The sequence below is a fragment of the Gopherus evgoodei genome, chromosome 3 (assembly GCF_007399415.2).
Source record: "Gopherus evgoodei ecotype Sinaloan lineage chromosome 3, rGopEvg1_v1.p, whole genome shotgun sequence".
Classification (NCBI taxonomy): Eukaryota; Metazoa; Chordata; order Testudines; family Testudinidae; genus Gopherus; species Gopherus evgoodei.
This window is the reverse complement of record NC_044324.1, coordinates 6,647,806-6,662,880: the sequence shown is the minus strand read 5'-3', so window position 1 is coordinate 6,662,880 and position 15,075 is coordinate 6,647,806. Positions and strand designations below refer to the sequence as shown.

Sequence of the window (15,075 nt, the reverse complement as noted above, 5' to 3'; positions counted from 1 at the left end):
TCTAACCCCTTGCCCCCGCTGCTCGGCGGCGGGCACCCGACAGGTTAAACAGGCAGCAGAGCTAGAGAGTCCAAGCAGGGGCAGCCACACGAGCCGGGCATCCTGGTGGGCAGGGGGCAGGCGGAAAAGCGCAGCAGGGGATCCTACTTGGGCAGAATGTGTGCAAGGCCGGGCAGCCTGGCCTGCCATCTTGGCAGAGCCAGGGCGAGGGAAATGCCTCGAAAGCCAGGCCTGGGCTTCTGGTGTTTCGCTTGGGGGCACAGGCTGATCTGGAGCCCGTGCACCAGGTCGCTGCCCCCATGAACAGGGTCAGCGCTGGCCTGCAAAGCCAGGTCGCTCAGGCCCTGTGCACGCTAGAGACTTCTCAGACCCCCGTAGGCACCCCCACAGGGTCCTCGCCTGCCCACAGCACCCCCCAGCCAGGCTGCAGACCGAGGGCGATGCCACGTGGCATGTCGCTGGGGCTCTGTGCCCACAGACCCCCCCCGCACTCCCCAGGCGGCAGGGGAGCACCCTAGGAGAAGGGGGCTGTTCAGAGCGAGCTCCCCAGCAACACCTGTGGTCCCACCCCATAGCCCTTCTCTCAGGCCTTCCTGTGATCTGCTGCCCGTTCCCTCTGCTGTCCTCACCTCCACAGGGAGGTGCTGCCTGGTCCAGCCCCCTCCTCACTCACTGAACACTGAGCTACCAGAGCTACTCACTTCCTTCTGCCCCCACCTCCACAGCCCATTGCCCATCTCCCCCAGCCCATCCCCCACTCCCGTCTCCCCAGCCCATCCCCCACTCCCGTGTCTCTCCCACCCCATCCCCCTCTCCCGTGTCTCTCCCAGCCCATCCTCCACCTCGTGTCTCCCACAGCCCATCCCCCACTCCTGTTTCCCCCAGCCCATCCCCCACTCCCGTCTCCCCCAGCCCATCCCCCACCTCGTGTCTCCCCCAGCCCATCCCCCACTCCTGTTTCCCCCAGCCCATCCCCCTCTCCCGTGTCTCCCCCAGCCCATCCCCCACTCCCGTCTCCCCCAGCCCATCCCCCACTCCCGTGTCTCTCCCAGCCCATCCCCCACCTCGTGTCTCCCCCAGCCCAGCCCCCACTCCTGTTTCCCCCACCCCATCCCCCTCTCCCGTGTCTCTCCCAGCCCATCCCCCACCTCGTGTCTCCCCCAGCCCATTCCCCACTCCCGTCTCCCCCAGCCCATCCCCCACCTGTCCCTCCAACCAACCCCCCACCCTGAGTCTCTCCCACTCCATCCTGCACTCCCATGTCTCCCCCACCCCACCCCGGACCTCGTGTGTCTCCCTACCCCATGTCTCCCCCAGGCCCCCCCTTGTCTCCCCCAGGCCCTCTCTCACTCCCCATGTCCCCACACCCCCTCCTGCATCTCCCCACCCCCAGGCCTCCTAGTGTTGCCAGTTGTGGTTGGAAACATTCCTGGAGGTTTCTTCACGACATAATCTTTAATTAAAGATTAATCTTTAATACCTGGACACTCCAGGGCAATCCTGGAGGGCTGGCAACCATAATGCTTCTCCATTGCATCCCCCACCCCCATGTCTCCCCCAGCTCATCCCTCATCTCTGCCATCCCCCATGTCTCCCTCAGCCTATCCCCCACCCCCATGGTTCCCCAGCCCATCCCCCATTGCTGCCACACACCCCCGTTCCCCATCTCTGCCACCCCAGGCCTCCCCTAGCCCATCACCCTCCTCAATGTCTCCCCCAGAACATCCCCCATTGCTGCCACCCCCTATGGTTCCCCATCTCTGCCAGCCCCAGGCCTCCCCAATCCCATCCTCCACCCCCATGTATCCCCCAGCTCATCCTCCATCTCTGCCACTCCACGTCTCCCCCAGCCTATCCCCCACCCCCATGCCTCCCCAGCCCATCCCCCATCACTGCCACCCCCACATGGTTCCCCATTTCTGCCCCCCCGGCCTCTCCAATCCCATCCCCCCACCCCCATGTCTTCCCCAGCTCATCCCCCTTCTCTGCCACCCCCTATGTCTCCCCCAGCCTATCTCGCACCCCCATAGTTCCCCATCCCATCCCCGCCACACACACCTCTGGTTCCCCATCCCTGCCACTCCAGGCCTCCCCCAGCCCATCACCCTCCTGAATGTCTCCCCCAGAACATCCCCCATTGCTGCCGCCCCTCATGGTTCCCCATCTCTTCCACCCCCAGGCCTCCCCAATCCCATCCTCCACCCCCATGTCTCTCACAGCTCATCCCCAATCTCTGCCACCCCACATATCTTCCCCAGCCTATCCCCCACCCCCATGTCTCCCCCAGCTCATCCCCGACCTCCGCCCCCCCACATGGTTCCCCATCTCTGCCCCCCCAGGCTTCCCCAATCCCATCCCTCACCCCATGTCTCCCTCAGCCCATCCCCCATCTCCCCCACCCCCATGACTCCCTCATCTCATCCCCGACCTCCGCCCCCCTGCATGGTTCCCCATCTCTGCCAGCCCCCATATCTCCCCCAGCCTATCCCCCACCCTCATGCCTCCCCAGCCCATCCCCCATCACTGCCACCCCCATATGGTTCCCCATTTTTGCCCCCCCAGGCCTCCCCAATCCCATCCCCCCACCCCCATTTCTCCCCCAGCTCATCCCCGACCTCCGCCCCTCCACATGGTTCCCCATCTCTGCCCCCCCAGGCCTCCCCAATCCCATCCCCCACCCCATGTCTCCCTCAGCCCATCCCCCATCTCCCCCACCCCCAGGCCTCCCTCCCCCTCCACATTCCACTCTGCGTCCGTCACCCTTACGGACGAGTTCAAACTTTCGAACCTGCCAATCAGGACACCTCGGGGGCGGGGTTTAGGCGAGGGGCGTGGCGTGGAGGAGGGACACACCCTGCCTCCCCGGCCCTCGGCACAAGGCCCCGCCCCTTTCCCTTCGCCCCGCCCCCTAGGGTATATAAGGCCCCGCCCGGGGGCAGCCCGAAGTTCTTCTCACTGGAGACTCCCTAAAGGGTCGGGTAGTGAGAGACGCTGCTGCCCCGCTACCGTCATGGTGAGTTCGGGGCCCGGGTTCGAGACCTCCCTGCCCCCCGGCGAGCTTTCCGCCCGGGATCGTGCGCACTTTGGGGGGGCTCTGTGTGGGGGAGGGGCTGGGCGGGCTGGGGAGTGGGAGGCGCCTTGGGGCAGCCGCAGCTCGGCACGCCGGGGGGGGGGCGGCCACGCGTGGGCCGGCCCCACGCACTCACCGCTCCCGGCCCCACGCCGCGCTGCGCGCAGGGCGCCTGTGCCCGGCGGAGACCCGGGGCGTCCCGTGACCTTGGGTGGGCCCCCCACGTGTCGTGGGGCCCGGAGCATCCCCGGGCCGCGCCCTCGCCCTCGCCTCCTTGCTGCGCCACGCGGGGCGGGGAGCGGGGGCGGGCCGGGCTCGGCCGGAGGCGGAAGCTCGCTCCGGGGGGGGAGCGGGGAGCTGGCTGCCCTGGAGCCGGCTCGGCCCGGCCCTGTGCGCGGGTTTCCCCGGGGGGGGCTCGTGCGTGGCGGGAGTTCTCCGGGCGGGCCAGGCTCGCATGTGACCCGGAGCCCGCTGCCCCGGGCCGGGCTGGGGGCGATGCAGCCAGGAGCGCCCTGGATCGGGGCACTGGAGCGGCGGCTATAACGCCTGGCAGCGTATTTCGGGGGGCGGGGGCGGTCCCCCAGCGCTGTAGTCAGGGGTAGTGAGACTCGGGGCCCAGCTGGCCTGGGAATCGGACCCGGAGTCCTGACCGCTCCTTGCTGGGCACCGCGGGGCCCTGCGGCTCTGCGGGGCAGGAAGCTGGTGCGGTGTGAGCCGCAGGTGACTTTCAGGTTGGGCGCAGTGGGCGGGGCTGGAAAGGTGAACCGGGGCCGGGGCGGCAGGAGGGGCAGTTTAAAGCGAGCCTGGCAAGAGGAAGTGACGCTGGTTGAAGGGGGATTCGGCTCTTCCCGGCTTGTCTCGGGTACAATATCCAGGTTTAAAATAGGAGCAGGCAAATATCCCCCACAGCCAGCGCGTGATCCCGGTTCTGGGCCCCGGGGATCTGCCCACGTGGCGAGCCCAGACTAATGGCCCTGAACCTAGCACGCCTGGGCAGTCCTGACTCACCTGGCTTGTTAGCTTGGAGGAGTCGGGGTGAGTAATGCTCGGCCGGGAAGACCGTGGGCCGGGATGCCTGCCGGCATTAGTCCGCGCTTCAGGGGGGCTACTGATAACTTCATTTATTAGGCCACTGTAGTGCAATCGATGTTTCCAGTGAACTGAGGGGCAGTGTTCAGTGGCCTCCAGCAACACATTGCAGTGTGACCTTTGCCAGCGCTGCTGTGCCTCAGTTTCCCCTTTGTGAGGAGGAGGAGGAGAATGTTTTCCTACTGCTGGGGAGGGGAGAGGCGGGTTAAAGCATTACCCAGTTCACTGTCCCAGTACTGTGAGCCAGGCTGTAATACATGAGCTGGCTGCATTTCAGCAGGGACTCCGTACTGCCTCAGAAGCCCTGCAGCTGGCGAATGTGGAGCGGAAACACTTTTCGAGACAAGGTTCCAAACCTTTCAGAGACGCGCAACGTTTCCGGCTCCTAGTCCCTTGGCTTCTCGGAGGGGCAGCCAAATCTCTGCTTCGGCTGGAATTTCTGGCCATTTTAACCTCTTCTTAGGGAAAGAGAAGCTGTTTTCCAGGCCTTGCTGCTGGCAGTGCTCTGGTTCGGCCTCCCCTGCGGGGTTAAACGGCTGGCCACAGCCCTTCAAACTGCAGCTCTTGTGGCTGCTTATCTGGCCTGTTTTTCCATGAGTCAGATGGCTGGAGCTTGCTGGTTTAATCTGGCTTAAAGGGGCCTTGTATTGAAAGACAAGGCTGAATGAGCTCAGTCAGGGTTACACAATTGCTGGGAGACTGGATCAGGGACTGAAAAGGAGAATTTGCATGTTTCCATGGGGCCTGTCAGGAATGTTCCCTGGAGCTGGAGGCCAGCCTGCCGGGCACCCAGCTTGGTTACTAGGCTGCAGCTGAGAACTTGCTGCCTCATCACAGGTCTGATGTTTCAAATCTGCTTTGACCCTGCAAGCCAGAGCTGCTTTCAGACAGCCTGGCCAGCCTGTAATGTGGCTTCTCTGTGCCAATGTGGTCACAGAAAAACCCTTCTCTGGCCTGGTTCGGGGGCCTGGTGTTCTGGTAGATGCCTTGGCTAAACAAATGGTTCCTTAGGTCACAGCATATTCTTCCCACTGTGTGTGTGGGGGGGGGGGGGTACTTGGCTAGCCACAATCATATGCCAGGGCCAGTTCTCTTCCTGCTGTGGGTTTCCTCATGGCTCCTCTCTGGCCTAGAGACTGTCTCCTGGAGGTGTTTGCACTGCAGGTCACATGGCTCATTCATAAATCTAATCTCGCACCATCCTGCCCCATGATCAGCTGGTGACACTGGGTGCAGAACTGCCCCCAGCCAGGCTGTTCAATGTCCCTTTCTTCCCGCAGCGTGAGTGCATCTCTATCCACGTCGGGCAGGCTGGTGTCCAGATCGGCAATGCCTGCTGGGAGCTCTACTGCCTGGAACATGGGATCCAGCCTGATGGCCAGATGCCCAGTGACAAGACCATCGGTGGAGGAGACGACTCCTTCAACACCTTCTTCAGTGAGACGGGCGCTGGCAAGCACGTCCCCAGAGCCGTCTTTGTGGACTTGGAGCCCACGGTCATAGGTGAGTACGCGAAGCCATCATCTGACTGCTTTCTGGGCTCCCCTGCAAACTCATGTGCCTACAGCAGACAGCTGCTATGCATGGGTGGCGGGGAGACAAACTCTGCCTTTCCTCTCCCCAGATGAAGTGCGCACCGGAACCTACCGCCAGCTCTTCCATCCCGAGCAGCTCATCACCGGCAAGGAAGATGCTGCCAACAACTATGCCCGTGGGCACTACACCATTGGGAAAGAAATCATCGACCTGGTTCTCGACAGGATCCGCAAGCTGGTAAGTGAGTCTCTTGCCACAAGGCTGGTCTGCAGCACCAGTCCTGGCAGGAGAAGGGTGCTGACATGTGTTTGTGGCAACCCGTCTGCCAGAATTGGTTCCCTAGCAAACTTCTCCTGTTCCAGACAGGAGCAAACCCGTCTCCCCTTTTCAGCAGCGGGGTGGGGGAGCTGAGCTCCTAGGACAATGGAGTGCAGTGAGTGTGCTGGTGAAGGGAGGGATATGACTTGTGTTGGTGCCAGACCCAGTCCATGTAGGAGGTACCTGTCCATGCTGGAGCAGGCAGCTGTTAGGGGATAGTAGTGAAAAGGCATCTCTCCATTCCCAGCTGAGTGCAAGGTGTCAGTGGGTGTGTAAAGAGCTTTGCCTCTTGTCTAGCGTAGATGAGCCCTTTGGTACGGTGACTGTCCGGTCTCAGATCTCCCTGATGGGAGGGTTTTGGGGTGTGTGAGTGGGGAGGAGGGGGGTCTGCACCCACATCTTGCAAGTACTGGCAGTTTTGGATTTAATGCTGTTTTGGAACAGTCTGCCCCTACATGGGACAGGGCATGAATGGAGCACACAGGGTTATTCACCTGGCTAGTTCTCACAACTCCCTAACAGCTGCCTGTCTTGCCCCACTTCCTTGTGGGAGGCCATCTTCCCCAGGCAGAGACCCACTGGTAATAGGCAGTTGGGTGTGAAGGACTCGGCTCTGGAAGAGCTGCTGTCTCTGGAGTGGTGAGATGTTGCTGTGGTTCCTTGGGGAGATCTGAGCCCCGAACCCACTGCCTCTTACAGCAGAAAAGGTTAGGAGCCAGTTCACCTCTTTGAAGTGGCAATGCAGGGGACCGGCTGTCAATCTTGCGGCCAAAAGGCTTGTCGTGGCAGATGCTGCTGTCCCAGCTGTTTGGCTTTGCAGTACCTGTGTCTGTTTCTGAAACTGTAATTGATCGATCAAAGAGCAGGGCTGGCAAAGATGGCCTGGGGCAGGGCCTGGCACTAGCTAGACTCATGTGACCAGGAATCCTGTGCATTTTTCAGAGGCAGCTTGTAACTTTTTTCCTCTAACAGGCCGACCAGTGCACAGGTCTCCAGGGCTTCCTGGTCTTCCACAGCTTTGGAGGTGGCACTGGTTCTGGGTTCACCTCCCTGCTGATGGAGCGTCTGTCCGTTGACTATGGCAAGAAGTCCAAGCTGGAGTTCTCCATCTACCCTGCTCCTCAGGTCTCCACCGCGGTGGTGGAGCCCTACAACTCCATCCTGACCACCCACACCACCCTAGAGCACTCGGACTGTGCCTTCATGGTAGACAACGAGGCCATCTATGACATCTGCCGCAGGAACCTGGACATCGAGCGCCCCACCTACACCAACCTGAACCGCCTTATTAGCCAGATCGTGTCCTCCATCACCGCCTCCCTCCGATTTGATGGTGCCCTGAATGTAGATCTGACAGAGTTCCAGACCAACTTGGTGCCCTATCCCCGTATCCATTTCCCTCTGGCCACCTATGCCCCGGTCATCTCTGCTGAGAAAGCTTACCATGAGCAGCTGACTGTAGCAGAGATCACAAATGCTTGCTTTGAGCCAGCCAACCAGATGGTGAAATGTGACCCTCGCCACGGGAAATACATGGCCTGTTGCCTGTTGTACCGTGGGGATGTGGTTCCCAAAGATGTCAATGCTGCTATTGCCACCATCAAAACCAAGCGCAGCATCCAGTTTGTGGACTGGTGCCCAACTGGCTTCAAGGTTGGTATCAACTACCAGCCTCCCACTGTGGTTCCTGGCGGTGACCTGGCCAAGGTGCAGCGGGCTGTGTGCATGCTGAGCAACACCACAGCTGTTGCTGAGGCCTGGGCTCGTCTGGACCACAAGTTTGACCTGATGTATGCCAAGCGTGCCTTTGTTCACTGGTACGTAGGGGAGGGGATGGAGGAAGGCGAGTTCTCGGAGGCGCGGGAGGACATGGCTGCCCTAGAGAAGGATTACGAAGAGGTGGGGGCAGATAGTGTTGAGGGTGAGGACGAAGGAGAAGAGTATTAACTTGTCTCATCTCCTCCCTGTCCTGTCACTTCAGTTCTGTTTTCCCTGTTCCTGTAAAACTCTCCACTGTGTCCTGTAGTCATTAAAAGTGCTCTTCCTACTCAGACCGTCTCGTTTACTCGCCTGCGGAGCGGATGGCACCTGCATACTGTGGAGCTCTGGCTTGGCCTTGGGCAGGGTGGCTGCCGGGGGTGCCTTGAGGTGGGACAGGGCCAGGATAGCCTCAATGCGACCAGTTATTGAATGGAAGGGAGCAGGTGGGGCTGTTCTCCACTCCTTGTCAAGCCAAAGGCTCTAGCCTGGGACTGCTGGCATCCTCAGCCTGTGACAAAGCCGTCTCAGTCCCAGCAGCCCCTGCGTCGGAGCAGTGCCCCCGTCATGCTTCAGCCAGTCACCGAAGCCGCTTGGCATGTGCTGGAGCCCTGCTGGGGGCAGAAGCAGGGTTGTGGTGACCATGCACTTGCTGTAGCTTCTTCCTGCATCTCCTGGAGACACTAATCCAGCTGCCAGATCTTGGTTGTGGCCTCCTGTGTGGCACTGAGACCCCCGTGTGCTGCTGGGGGGACAGGATCTCTACTTTGCAGCAGCTCTGCCTGGCTCAGTACAGCCGGGGGTGAGACGGGGACCTGTCCCCCCAGCCCAGCCTGCCACACAGGCAATGGGGAGAACTTCATTCCAGGCTTGGTGGCCAGGCCCTGCCATGCATGGGGCAGGTGCTCTGTGTGGGCCAAACAGCCGAGGGCCTGGGCCCTGGGAGCCCCAGCTCATTCCAGCAGGCCGAGCAGGGACAGTCAGCCTGGGCAGCAATCTAGCAGGCTGACAGCTCTTGTATCAGCTCTAGCGTGCAGCTGCCTGTTCTGCTAAAAGGAACCAGGCACAGGCTGCTGACTTGTACAGCCTGGCAAGGGAACCCAGGTGTCCTGCCTCCTGTTCTCCCCAGGAATGGCTGCACTCATCTCACTGCCTAGCCCTGTGGGGTGCAGATAGTCCAGAGCAGTCTCCCCCTCCAGGGTTAATACCCCCTCCCCCAGCTCTCTCCAGGGCTCTCAGGGTCACCTTGTCCTGGAGAGAGCCAGATGGGGATAGTGCAGCCCTGGGCTCCAGCCACTCCCTGGGGCCCTCCCTTCCCTTTCAACCCCCTGCCCCTACCCATAACTGCTCCTGTCGGAGCATCCTCCCCATTGGGTCCTTTTCCCTTGGGATTCCCCTGCACAACAGGCCCCCATCCTGTCCTGGGCCCCCTGGCCGGGGCTCGGGGTGTGCCTAGTCCTGTGCTATAACCACTCCCCTGTGGCTCAGATGCTGGGCCATGCAGTGCTGCAGGCTGAGGCCGGGGCCTCTCCTTGCAGGGCTCAGGGTGTTGTACTTGAAGTGCTGCCCAGGCTCTTCAGGGGGGAAAAGGCAGCGCCACGCTTCTTGGCGATACGTGTATCACCATCAACCCTGTATTGTACGCACGTGAGATCTCGTGCACACACTCGACCTTGTTACCAGTGAGTTGCTCCCCTTCACTGGCCAGGTGAGTTAGATGGGGGAGGGGGGAGCCGGGCCTCTGCTGATCCGGATCAATGCTCCATGTCGACAAGGTGAGACCCAGGGTCCTGTGCAAGACCCCTCACATCTATAGCAGCGTCCCGGTGCTGCACAGCTGGACCAGCTTCAAAAATGTCTGTTGGTCCTTGTGCTGCTGCTCTGGGTGTTGTCCCAATGCTGCACAGAGGGTGTTCCCCAAAGCAGCTGCTTGCTTCTGGCCCCCATGGCTGGCAGTAGGTCTGTGCTGCTCCAGTAAGCCCCCCGGACACTTCATTCTTCGTGGTCTGGCTCCCACCCCCTCTCCAGCTGTTGGTGCTGCCTTCCACCCTGGCTCATTCACACCTCGCTCATTCAACAGGGCCCTTGATTAAAAGGGGGGTGGGTGGGGGAATTTTATTCTAGCAAAAAGACACTTTTTTTTAACATTATACCCAGGCTCAAGACAAAATTTTCTAAATTAGGATTGATACAAAGTTACAGGAACAGAGGCGTGATACAAAGTTACGTGAAGATGCTAAATGCAGAGATTTATCTACAAGAGCCAGGAGTCAAGCTGTCCCCATGCAGTGAGCTTGGCCAGGACTTTGTGCCTCGGTTCCCCCTCTGAGGGGTGGTGGGGAGGGCCAGGCTGGGCATTAAAGCAGCAGCCAGTGGGTGGAGGCTGGCTCCACAGTTAGGGGTGGCCAGACCCTATCCAAATCTGCTTATCCCTGTCATTGGGCTGGCTTTCCCAGTGGCCCTGCCCATGCTGGTTTCCCTCCAGACGGCCCCTGCCATCCGCCTCCCCCAGCACCAGGCTGCTGGTAGGGTGCCAGCTCCTGGAACGAAAGGGCAGTGGGCTGGGGAGAGACCAGGGGGAGGTTGGGATGGGCTCAGGCCTGCTGGCGCCAGCCTAGGCCGCTTGCAGCATAAGCTCCTCTCCCGGTAGTTTCAATGTCGTGCTCAGATGTTGTCATGGCTCCTGGTTGTGCAAACGGCAGCGTGTTCCTCAGCCTGTCTGCTCCCCTGTGTGTAGGGGCTGGCTCCCCCCTGTGAGCCCCATGGAGCAGACCCACCTCGGGGGGGTAGAAACTCCTGCCCCAGAGACATTTCAGCTTGGACTCAGCTGCTCCCCAAGGCGAATGGCCCAGCAGCTGGTGGTAATGGCCCACACTGGCCTGTCACTGGGGTGGGGTGGCCCCTTTCCTCCTGGGCTTTGCTTTCTCTCTGATGGGGGGCCTGGATTTATTCTCTGCACAAGGGGCCCATAGCAGGGGTCCGAGCACTGCTTCTGCAAGCTGTCTGGGCAGGAAGCAGATGTTGCAGACCAGCCCCGTGGCTCCAGCCAAGGGCAGAATGGGCCCTGCTGGCAGGGCTGGGGTGGAGGCCAAGACTTACACTGGGACGGAGCAGCTTGTAGGGGTTTTTAGAGCCCCCCAGTGGGTGGGAATAGCAGGGGGCTGCAGGTCTGGACTTAGGGGCACTGCCCAGAGAGCTGTTTGAGATGCTGGCAGGGCCCTTCCCTGCACTGTCACTCAGATTCACTGTTCTGGAAAGATGCTGGACAGTCCTGGTTCCCTGGCAGCCTCGCTCCCTCTGCCCTGGGTGGGTGCTCGGGCGCCAGGAGGAATGCGGTGCAATCACTGCCGAGGCCTAGGATGCTGCTTGCAGCATTTCTTCCTTTGCAGCTGGCTGATGGCTGTGTCCTGCAGGGCCCCTTCTTTGGGCTGCTTCACCCCCAAAACAGCTGGGTGAGGAGGCAAGGTCCTGGAGCCCTCAGTGCAGGGGGGAGGGGACAGCAGGGAGCCCCTGCCCTTCTCTAATCTGTGCCCCCTCCCCCACAGGCAGGGCAAATGCTCCCCCCACCTGATGACACCCTGGAGCAGGAGCTGGGGGCTTGTCCCACTCCCTCCCTGACAGTCAATGGCTCTACCCTGGCTGGGACCTCATGGTGCTCAGCAAACATTACACAGACCCCATCCGCACACCCAGCCACTGCTGTGGTGGGGCATGGCAGCTATTAACAGCCGTGCTGCCTGCCAGTCTAGGACAGGAAGGGAAGAAGGATCCGGCTGGGGGAACAGAGGGGGCAGGCTGGACAGGCTGGAGCGGAGGTTGGTTGTGGAGTGGAGGGTGTTTTAATGGTGCTGAGTGGTCAGAGCCTCAGTGCTAGAGACAGACAGTGCCTCCCCCACCGCAGTGCTGTACTGGGAAGGTGATGGGGACCCCCAGCTGCTTCATCAGCGCCCAGGAGGTATTTGGCAGACTCCCAGCCAGGCACCTGCAGCCCCATCCCCGCTCCTTGGGAGGGCAAGCAGGTACCAAGCAGGTAAGGAGACGGCTGGAGGGGGCCGGAGCCCCTGCGAGAGACAGCAAATTTCAGCTGCCAGGGCCATCGATCCAGGGGGCTTGATGGAGCCTTCCCTGGCGCCAGCCCCGCACACTCAGCTCTGATCTGCACCTCGGGGATTCTCAGGCAGTGGGACCCAGGCAGGATTTTCCTGTATGGAATTGCAGCCGGGGGCACAGCTCAGCCCATTGTTGGAGGGGCCCTGGGGCAAACTTGGGGGCTGATTTCTCCTCCCTAAAGAGTGCAGGGGGGCTTGAGAGCTGATAGCAGCTCTGTGTGGTTTCCTCCCCACCCAGGAGTGCCCCAAGCCTTTTGCACCAGGGAAATGCAGCTACTTCTGGGGTGCAGCATGTTCCCCCCTTGGTGGGGGTGTTGGATTTTAACCAGTGGCCCCCTGGCTCTGAGGCCAAGTCTGCACTGTGGGGTGAGGGGGTCCCCATGCAGGCCAGGAGGCATAGGGCCCCTGTTTCTGTGGTCCCAAAGCAGTGGGTGCCTCCTCCCCAGCCCCCTCTGCACTACTTTAGCTGTGGGTCTCGCGGCCTCCACCCCTTCCCTCGGTTTTGTCTGACAGTCCGGGGGGTGGGCGGTGCTGCCAGGGAAGGGGGTGTCACTTGGTTCCCATGGCAGGTGGCCCCACCTGAGTGAAGGGAGTAGGGGGAGAATGGTATGAAGGGAAGACAAAGCCATTGGGTGGGGAGCCTCGTACTGCAGGGCTGAGACACCCAACAGGCCTGGGCCACCTGGAATAGGGTTATGGAGCCTTTTGCCTGGAGGGGGCCAGTTTGAATCCTGTCCAGGGGCAGTGAGTGGCCTCCTCAGAGACCTCCCCCTACCCCCTCCAGCGAGTTTGCTGGTTCTCAGCACAGCTCATCAGCACTGACTGGCCCCATAGACTGAGGGCCCTGGATCATGGTTGGGGCGCGGGGGGAGTTGCTGCCTGGCCTGGCCCCACCGTGGGGATAGGTTGTGACTCCAGTGCCCGGGGTGCCAAGGCCCCTAAGGAAAGGATGCGGGTTGGGTCTGGGGCTGATCCAAAGGCCACTGCAGTTAACGAGGATTCTTCCATTGCACTCACGGGCCCTGGGCTCGGGCTGGGGGGGAGACAAGGGGCTGTGGGCTGTGTGATGGAGTCACCGCCCGGCACGGGGCTGCTTGGGGCAGAATTTGGCTCTTGTAAATAGCGAAGAGAGAAATGAACACGGCTGAGATTGTTCCTGCTTGCCTGAGAAATGGGAGCCCAAATCCGTGAGGCCGATTGAAAAATATTGATTTATCCATTCACCCATCCCCATCTATCTGTTCCTGTACATCCCCCCCTCTATCCATCCATACACCCCCACACACCCCCATCTATCTGTTCCTGTACATCCCCTCTCTCCATCCACCCTCACACACTCCATCTATCTATTCCTGTACACCCCCCCTCCATCCATCCATACACCCCCACACACTCCCGTCTACCTGTTCCTGTACATCCCCCCCCATCCATCCATACACCCCCATCTGTCTGTTCCTGTACATCCCCTCTCTCCATCCATCAATCCATCCACCCTCACACACCCCATCTATCTATTCCTGTATACCCCCTCTCCATCCATCCACCCCCACACATCCCCATCTACCTGTTCCTGTACACTCCCTCTCTCTATCCCATGCATTCCCTCTGTCTATACATCTCTACCTATCCCCATACGCCCCCTCTATCTATCCAGCCACATACCATGCTGCCCTGGTCCTGGCATGAAGGCAGGTGAGACCAGAGGTCGCCCCAGATTTACCCCAATGGGGCCAGGAGCCCCGTGCGCCTGGCTCAGTTTTCCCAGGAATCCCTTTGAGCTGAGCCTTCCCTCTGGCTACCCCCAAAGCAAAGCCGTGCCCTTCGGAAATGGGGGTCAAGCCAGCAGCTGCCTCGCCAAGGAGCCGCTCCCCTATACACGGGTCGGGCTGCAACCGAGCACCGGATCTGCTGAGACTGGAAATCCAACACCGCCGGCTGACGGCTCCCTCGCCCTCCTTGCCACGAGGCCTCGAGGTCCCTGGGCACAGACACAAAACGGTCTGCGCTTCCCGTAACCCGCTGCGCTCGCCACCCGCCCCAGATCAATCTTCAGCCGTGGGGGAGGGGAAACAGCCCAGCAACCACAGCCTGGCAGGGAACTGCTCGGCAAGAAACCAGGCCGGCGCTCGGGGGCCATTAGCCCAGCACGTCTGTCTGCGCAGCCCGCTGAGCGGCGCCAGTGCTCCTCTCCCTCCCCAGCAGAGACCAGGCCAAGAAAAGCTATTCCCCCTCCCGCGCGTCGTGCATGGGCAGGGATGCAGGAGAACTAGTCACTGGGGGTGAGCAGCGGCCCCGCCCCATGGGCCGCTGGCATGAGACAGATGAGGGGAAGGAAGGCCAGGAACGGGGGGGGGGGGCTCTGTGACAAGACATGGGGCTGCCGGATGTTGCTCAGGGCACATGGCACTGCCCTCCCCCACACACATTGGGAGCCGGTGATCGGGGCTAAAGGGGGCAAGATGGGGTCTGTGTTCCCAGGCCACAGTGATTATCCGCAGCACAGCGGTGGGAGCTGCGAGACCCAGAGTGAGACAGTCCCTGCCCCAGGCTGCTCACGGGCTAGACAGACACAGGATGCGAGGGAAGGGACGTCACCAAGGTCACACGGTAGGTCGGTGGCAGAGCTGGAAATAGACCCCAGGAGCCCTGGCTCCCTGCCCAGGGTCTGCTCCATTATGCCAATTTTAATGGCTCGAGGCTAGACCCATTGGCTCTTGTGGGGTGGGGCCAGAATTTGGTCCTTAGCCAGGATGGCACCTCATTCCCTCCTGCGCACGGAGCACTGCCAAGCAGCTGCATGGATGGGACCCAACAGACCCCAGCCAAAGACACAGTCCCCTCCCATGCCACACAGGGCTGAGTGGGCTGCACCCTGCAGTGGGGCTGGGAGGGGGTCTGGGGAGGCCCGGACCCTGCAGTGGGGCTGGGTGGGTGTCTGCGGAGGCCTGGACCCTGCAGTGGGGCTGGGAGCGTGTCTGGGGAGGCCTGGACCCTGCAGTGGGGCTGGGAGGGTGCCTGGGGAGGTCCAGACCCTGTAGTGGGGCTGGGAGGGTGTCTGGGGAGGCCTGGACCATGCAGCGGGGCTGGGAGGGTGTCTGGGGAGGCCTGGACCATGCAGCGGGGCTGGGAGGGTGCCTGGGGAGGTCCAGACCCTGCAGTGGGGCTGGGAGGGTGTCTGGGGAGGCCTGGACCCTG

General features: G+C 61.4%; 1 protein-coding gene across 1 annotated transcript; it reads left to right on the top strand.

Annotated features, from left to right (window-relative positions):
• Positions 1-2,915: 2,915 nt before the first annotated feature.
• LOC115647885 (tubulin alpha-1C chain) lies at positions 2,916-8,064 on the top strand. Its single transcript, XM_030554797.1, has 4 exons — positions 2,916-3,013; positions 5,440-5,662; positions 5,784-5,932; positions 6,986-8,064. The coding sequence occupies exons 1-4, from the start codon at positions 3,011-3,013 to the stop codon at positions 7,958-7,960; spliced, it is 1,350 nt and encodes a 449-aa protein (XP_030410657.1). The 5' UTR covers positions 2,916-3,010; the 3' UTR covers positions 7,961-8,064.
• Positions 8,065-15,075: the final 7,011 nt, after the last annotated feature.